Consider the following 7,958-nt stretch of genomic DNA (forward strand, 5'->3'; position numbering starts at 1 on the left):
TTCCCTTTGTGATGGCTACTTTTATATGTGAGAATAGCTAATAGCATCTAGAGTTTTCCTTTATTGTTGCTTTTTATTAATACTTTGAACTTACAGTAAAAAAAATAAAATTCTTGAGTGGTAGAGGAGATAGCATAATGGGTATACAAGAAGACTTTTTATTTTTTTATTTTTGAGAGAGATACAGAGAGAGAAAGACTCAGAACAACACCAGAGCACTGCTCAGCTCTGGCTTATGGTGGTGTGGGGGATTGAACCTGGGACTGTAGAGCCTCAGGCATGAGAGTCTCTTTGCATAACCGTTATGCTCTCTCTCTCTGCCCACAAGAAGACTTTTATACTTTTGGTTCCAAAGTCACAGGGTCACTCCGTAGCAGCACTGAGAAGTTCTCTGGTTTAAAAAAGAACCGTGTAGATTTTTACAATTACTATGACAAGTTGAATTTGATAGAAAAATTGAGAGAGGAAGAGATGAAAAAAAGGGGGGGGGGGGGAGAACAACCTGCTGCACTGCTTCAGTACTCCCTGCAGCTAGGGACCACAGCTTGAGCCTTGGTCCTTTCATACGGTAACATTTATATCGGTGTGCCACCGCATAACCCCTAGTCAGGTTCAAAATTTATGTCCAGTTCTTTTAGTCTGAGCCAGTGACTGGACAGTTCAAGGAGGAATCTAAAAGTGCAATTAGTAAGCATGATGGTTAAGTGTGATGACTGAGCAGCTAATTATTAGAAGATAGTAATTTACAGAGATTGATAGAACTGTGGTTTCCAAGAAAGGACTTAACACATCTTTTTTTCCCCCTGCCCCCAGTAATCACTAAATACCCCAAGAAAGTGTTGCCACAGATTTCCTTAATATATTCTAGTGTTAATTCTTACACTGAGGGAAATTTTCCCAGTATATACACAGAAGTGATTTAACCTGATCTGAATGTCAGTGAATGTTAATATCTGCTAGCGTGTGGGCAGTGGAAGCACAGGCGATCTTTGCACAGGCACTTGGCTTTGTTCTTCCCTCTTAGACATTTGCAGTTAGGGAAATACTTAGCTGACTGGAGTACTGGCAACCCTTGTCTTCAAGCACAATTGCTTTCTGTAGCTAACCTTCGCATAACATTCACATGGGATATCCCCAACGTAACCTGTGCTGGTGTGTATCTAATAGACAAGATGTGCCTTTTCTGTTTGGCTGTCAGAATAAGGGTGCCTGATCCCAGGGCAAAGCTTGCTTCTTCCATCAGTCTCTGCATGTATTAGCTAACACAGCATAGAAAGAACATGAACTATTTGGGAATTTTCCATGTATAGACATAGCTTTTTATGGAGTCTTAATTTGGGAGGAGTCTGGGGAGGGGAGTCCACACAGTTAGAGGTGTATCTTTACATAACACTATCCTCATCTTAGTACTGCGTCATAGTTAGATTTCAGTGAGGTGAACTGACTGTTTAAGCAGTGAACCCTTTTTATTGTACTTTGATTCTCATGAACAAATGAAATTCTACCTAGTCTTGCTGTTTTGGATTAAAATAATAAAATCCATACGGGGATTCACCCAGAAAAATGACTGAGTTCTTATCATTAATTGACACATTTTCACTTTAATTTTTTTCCTTAAGTCTATCATATTTCCTTTGAAACTACTCTAGTCAGTAAAATTTATTTTTAAAGATTGGGTTTATTTTTAAAGATTTGGGTTTTTTAATGTGTAGAGTAAATAATTTCATCTACTAGATTTTAGAAATCACGGTATATCCAGGGAACAAACTACATGGCAGAGTAGCTTCTGTGGTCAGCTGACCAAGACTGTGGTCATGTGGGACTGCAGATAGAGCATAGACCGTGCTGTGTCTCCTGGCCACTCCTTTCCCTGAGCCAGCCTAGGGCACTAGCACCATGAGGTTAGCCAAGTGATGGTCCTCAGCTATGCCTCTTGAGAGGTTGTCTAAATTGTTCCCATCCATGTTTTTTTACAGTTGCCTTTTATGAAAACCTAGTGAATGTCTGAAGTCTAATCTTAACTCATTAAGCTTTAACATATAAAGCTACATAAATAAAACACTAGTCTTACTGATATGTAGTAACTACACTTTTGCTTTCTAAGAAAAGGGCTGGTTTAAATGGAGTCAAATATGACTTGGTAATGGTATAAGCTAGGCAATGAACATCAAGAAAACTTGGTTGCTGGAGGCAGGCAGTAAAAACCATCCATCTTTACATTCTCCTTGTTTTTCACTGTAGTTTCTACCGGCTCCCTTGCTCAGCAGTATGCGCACCCTAATGCTACCCTGCACCCACATCCTCCACATCCTCAGCCTTCAGCTACCCCCACTGGACAGCAGCAGAGCCAACATGGTGGGAGTCACCCTGCTCCCAGTCCTGTTCAGGTAAGAATAAGGTCAGAGACTGCTAGTGTCCCTCTGCCATTGGATGGGCATTCTCCCCGGGCCAGAGTAAGTGTGGTTAGGTACCACATGACCAAGACACCCGGAGCTCCAGCATATTCACTCCGTGTAGCCTGTGCTGCCCAGGATTTGTTGTTTTTTATACCAGAGCAATGTTCAGCTTTGGCTTGTGGTGGTGTGAGGAATTGATTTAGGGGATTTTAGAGCCTGGGATTTTAGAGCCTCAAGCATGACACTTTTATTTGATTAACCATTACACTGGTGTGTGGGGGGGGGGGGTATGTTTAAGTCACGGTAAGGGGTCCAGAAGCTGACTCAGTTGTAGAGGATATGTGAGGTCCTAGATTCAACCTCCAGCACTGCTAACAAGCAAGGCAAAAGCAAATGGAAGACCACCATAGATGGTGGGGCAGTGTTTTGTTCTTTTCTTCTCTCTTATAAAAAACAAGCAGGTTTAGGCTGTGGTGTATTTGCTCAAGTGCATATGTTATAATGCACGGGACCTGGGTTCAAGCCCCTGGTCCCCACATGCAGGGTGAAAACTTCATGAGTGGTGAAGCAATGCTACAGATGTCTCTTTCTCTCCCCTTCCCTCTTAATTTTTCTCTATCCTCTCAAATACATGAATGAATTTTTTAAAAAAAAAACTTTTAAAATAGTAATAATACAGGCAGATATATAGAATGTCACTCATAGATTTCAGAGCCAGGAGATAGCTTTACCATGTGCAAGGACCCAGGTTTAACCTCCTGTACAGAGAAGCTTCATGAGTAGAGTAACAGTGCTGTGGTGTCTCTCCTCTCTTCCAGTTTCTGTCTCATTCTCTTTAAAAAAAATTTTCACTGGAAGTGATAGAATTTTGTAGGCATAGAACCTAGTGATGGGGCCAGGTGGTGGCGCACGTGGTTAAGCGCACACATTACAGTGCACAAGGACCCAGGTTCAAGCCCCTGATCCCCACATGCAGGAGGAAAGCTTCACAAGTGGTGAAACAGGTGCAGGTGTCTCTGTCTCTACCTCCCCCTCCCCTCTCAGTTTCTCTCTGTCTCTATCCAGTAAAAAGTACATACAATAAAATTAAAAGATTTAAAAAAAAAAAACAACTTAGTGATAACCCTAGTGATGGAATCTCGCATGTTCACAACTCTCTGAACACCACCACTACCACCCCCCCAAAGAAATAAATGATTGAATAAGTTCTGGAAACATTATATATAAAAAACCTAATTTAACAAAGGAATTTGCTGGGGGGTTTTGTTTGTTTTTTTTTTAATTCCTGTTTCTTTGAAATTTTTCCTCTTTGCTTCTATAGTCGTGTATTTTAGCAGAGGAAATCTTTTGACATTTTCCCGTTCCCTGGGCCATTTGTTTTATTTTACCTTTGCTTGGCAGAGGGCTTATAATTGCATCCCGGAGGACTATATGCACAAGAGGCACTCCTGGCCCTGCTCTCACCACCGCGTGCCTCCTTGTGTAGGTAGAGCTTGTTTTCATTTGTAAAGCTCAGCATCGCCATAGCCTTCAGCTGCTTTTTATTAACAAAGTGGCTTCCTGCCTGCCTTCTTCCCTTGCTCTGCAGCACCATCAGCACCAGGCTGCCCAGGCTCTCCACCTGGCCAGCCCGCAGCAGCAGTCAGCCATTTACCACGCAGGACTTGCGCCAACTCCCCCATCCATGACACCTGCCTCCAATACGCAGTCACCACAGAATAGTTTCCCAGCAGCACAGCAGACCGTCTTTACGATTCATCCGTCTCATGTTCAGCCTGCATACACCAATCCACCCCACATGGCCCACGTACCTCAGGTAAACCAACTTTAGCCAAGTTTCTGTGAAGACCAAGTAGCATGTGAAAGTTACCAGTAAGCAGCTGAGAGCCAGATGCTCTCCACACTAGGAAGCCTTGTGTGTGGTGCCATTTGCCTGTCTCCCCTTCCCCATCAAATACATGTGATCGAGCCCTAAACGAATGTCGTGTGGTTTTGTAATGGACCAGTGAAGCTGCTGATTGGTCAGTCCTTTGATGTTCCCCAACTGAGACCTTAGAAAATATCTGTGACTTTGGAATGCAACCTATTCCCTCTTTCCATTTTGTCTGCTTTGCTGTGTTTACATAGCTTCATTGCTATATATGTGTGTACTTATAACATCTTACACACACACACACACACACACACACACACACACACACACACACACACACACACACACACACACACACACCCATCATTCCACTTGCAAGTCTGGCAGGGAAGGTGGGCCTTTAAGCATAGTGAACTCTTGGAGACGACTACTCTGGGTCTGTCAATTTGAATGTTAGTCATATGATTTCCAGAGACATCTCTCCACTTGTTTACCCTGGCTACTTGCATATATACTCTGACCATACGTTGTATTTGAAAGGACTTTGTAACTAGAAGCTGGAAGCACCTAGGTTCCCACTTTTCTTAAAGAGCAGCCCTGGAGTCACTTTGAAGTTCATCTCCAGTGTAAGCTTCTAAAGGCCGAAAGGTGTGGTTGCCATCTCAGTGGTCTGCTAACCAATGTCCAGTGCAATCCAGGGCCCAGTTGAATTGTCTTAATGAGAAGGAGCTGCATTGAAGTTGGGTTTTCATGCTGTCCTTGAGTGGATAGGCTGTGTTCGATGTCTCTTTTGGCTGCTTTCATGACAGAACTCTGGTAGCTGGGTCTAAGCTAGACTGCTTCACAAAACTCCACTCCATGTCAAAACAGTGGTCTGCTGGGGCTCTGGCGCAGAGGGGCTGGAGGTGTGGCTCAGTTGGAGCTCTCAGAAAGGTGACCTTTGTAACTCCATAGTTGAACGCCCTCCCTTACACAAGCATAGGTTCTGGAATATGGCGCAGTGGATGATTTGCTTTGATGGTGGGGAGGGGAGCTGATTTGGCAGGTGTAGGCCAGTGTGGTTTGACTGATCAGGAATTTCATGAGAGTTGGGGTTCTGTAGGTTTCTAGCCAGAGGTTGGTGGCTAAGTAGATGAGTGAATTTACATGTCAGTTGGAATTCCTACATTTTCACTTTTGTGTCTTTGTGCTGAAAGAGCAAGCAGATTAGCATTTATAAGGAGACCCAGATAGGCTGTGGGCTCACTGAATGTGTAAGAGAGTAGAAACAGCATTTCCTCCTCAGGCTCGCTGCAGTCTTGAACAGTGCAGTGTGGGAGGCAGGAAGTGAAGGGCTTTCCAGACCCTACTATCTCTGCAGACATGGCACCCAGCTCTTTGGGCTGACAGAAGTGTTTCCAACTTGGTGGAAGCCAGGTTGAAGTCACTGTCATCAGGTACAAGGACACTAGATTGCCAACTTCACATTCCCCCTTCCTGGAACCATGAACTCAGCCTCCTCCTGCTGCTGCCTCATCAGCATACGGGGGCTGGCGAGCAGCCAGAAGCAGAGGGAAGGGTGAACGAGAGGATGAAGTAGCCCCTAAACCAGAATCTGACAGGCCCTGCTTATAATAAATAACCTGCTTTCCTACTTGAAAGGGAAATTACCTGTAAAACTACTTCAGGCCCCACATGGGAGCCAGATGCTGAAGCAGCATCAGTGCACCTCACCTCACCTCATATTGAGAAACTGCCTTTGGGTGGGGGTCAAGACCATCTCCCGTGCACAGATCAGAAATACTGAGGGCCGGGACACCGGAGCCCTGGCTGGCTGGGTGCCTGCTCCCACTACCCAGCAGGATCTGCTAAAGGGTGACGCATGTCTGTCAGTTGATGATTCACTTAGGCGTATCCCCAGAGGGGGAAAAAAACGAGCCCTGAGGGCCCACCAACACCCTTTCCGGAGAGCCCCAGCCCAGCGAAAGGAACACAGTTGACATGTTGTTTAAGCTGGAGATGTTGCCTGTATGCGTAAAAGAGCTCTCTGTTTCAGGCTCATGTACAGTCAGGAATGGTTCCTTCTCATCCAACTGCCCATGCGCCAATGATGCTAATGACGACACAGCCACCCGGCGGTCCCCAGGCCGCCCTCGCTCAAAGTGCACTACAGCCCATTCCAGTCTCGACAACAGCGCATTTCCCTTATATGACGCACCCTTCAGGTGAGGCGTGTGTGTGCAGGGGCCGCCGGGCACCCCAAAGCATTCTGCTCGCACAGGTCAAATAGCAGGCAGGGCCAACGCTTTGCAAGCCCGTCCAAGTGTGCACAGTAGGGACTGTGACAATCAGTTCAGTGTCAGGGCCTGAGGCTCCCAGGAGCCAAGTGTGTGTTCTTGATGGTCTACAGGATTTGGCTTGAAGAGCAGCAGCAGCAGCAGCATTCTGGTTAGCTGATGCATGCTTAGGACTCAGTTGGCCTTCCTGGTTATGACAGGCTGGACAGAGCAGCGTTTTCCTTCCCCAGTCCCAGCAGTCTGACACGTGGGGGGTATTACCATGGCAGAGTTTGATTGCAGTTCTGGAGACTACTACTGAGGAGGAAGTGCGGTATGTGGATCGGTTCTGAGGACAGTATCAGCTCCAGCCTATGCCCTGACAGGGAGAGGTTGTGCTCTAAATACTTGATGGCTGCCATGGCGACATTTCAGTCTGACCTGTTGTTCCGAAAGCAACACTGGTGCTTGCTTGGCTAATTTTGGGGAGGGGGCATGTTAAGTTTGTTACCCATGAGCAGCAGGTCTTCCGGGAGCTTTATCTGAAGTGGTTTTACGTCTGACTGGTTTGTTTCTACCCACCCAACCCTCCCCACTTGGTACAGATGGGAGGGGGGCTGAATTAAAATTCTGAGTCTTATTCAGCTAGCACAGGATAGTTTAAGTCACGTGCTGCAGACTCTAGGCTGATGTGCGGTATTGCCAATTTTCTGTTTAAATATTCACTTTTCTTTTTTACAGTACAAGCCCACCACCAACAGCAGTTGTAAGGCTGCGCTGGAGGAACCGAAAGGCCAAATTCCCTCCTCCCTCCTACTGCTTCTACCAACTGGAAGCACAGAAAACTAGAATTTCATTTATTTTTTTTTTTAATGTTGATTTCTTGTAACATCCAATAGGAATGCTAACAGTTCACTTGCAGTGGAAGATACTTGGACCGAGTAGAGGCACTTAGGAACTTGTGGGCTGTTCCATAATTCCATTCGCTGTTTCAGAGTCCTGCAAGTACCCCAGCTCTGCTTGCTGAAACTGGAAGTTATTTATTTTTAATGACCCTTGAAAGTCATGAACACATCAGCTAGCAAAAGAAGTGACAAGAGTTATTCTTGCTGCTATTACCGCTAAAAAACAAAACAAAAATCAAGACGGACCCCCTTTTACTAAACTTGACAAAGATTCAGTAAATTCTTACCATCAAAAAGCTGACAGATTATTATTTATAAATCACGTTTGAAGTGACCACTGTCTACAGTGGTTCTACTTTTAAGTTAAGGGAAAAACTTTTACTTTGTAGATAATATAAAATAAAAACATAAAAAAAAATAAAAAATAAAAAAAGTTTTAAAAACTGTTAAGTTAGTGTGTGTGCGTATAAGCTATTTCTATTACACTATCAAGGCAAGAGGGGCTGTGTATGTTCTGATAATATCCTGA

General features: G+C 44.7%; 1 protein-coding gene across 6 annotated transcripts in view; it reads left to right on the forward strand.

Annotated features, from left to right (window-relative positions):
* Nucleotides 1-7,875, forward strand: part of ATXN2 (ataxin 2) — a 102,575-nt gene extending 94,700 nt beyond the window's left edge. For 5 of the 6 annotated variants that reach the window (XM_060193085.1, XM_060193082.1, XM_060193084.1 and 2 more), the window contains 4 exons: nt 2,242-2,387; nt 3,985-4,212; nt 6,305-6,473; nt 7,266-7,875. In XM_060193085.1, the coding sequence (XP_060049068.1) occupies nt 2,242-2,387; nt 3,985-4,212; nt 6,305-6,473; nt 7,266-7,294 (572 nt within the window). In that variant the 3' untranslated portion in view covers nt 7,295-7,875. The remainder of the gene's footprint in view (nt 1-2,241; nt 2,388-3,984; nt 4,213-6,304; nt 6,474-7,265) is intronic. The other variant, XM_060193087.1, reaches the window with a different exon arrangement.
* The last annotated feature ends 83 nt before the right edge of the window (nt 7,876-7,958 follow it).

This window comes from Erinaceus europaeus, chromosome 6 (assembly GCF_950295315.1).
Source record: "Erinaceus europaeus chromosome 6, mEriEur2.1, whole genome shotgun sequence".
In the NCBI taxonomy this organism is placed as follows: Eukaryota; Metazoa; Chordata; class Mammalia; order Eulipotyphla; family Erinaceidae; genus Erinaceus; species Erinaceus europaeus.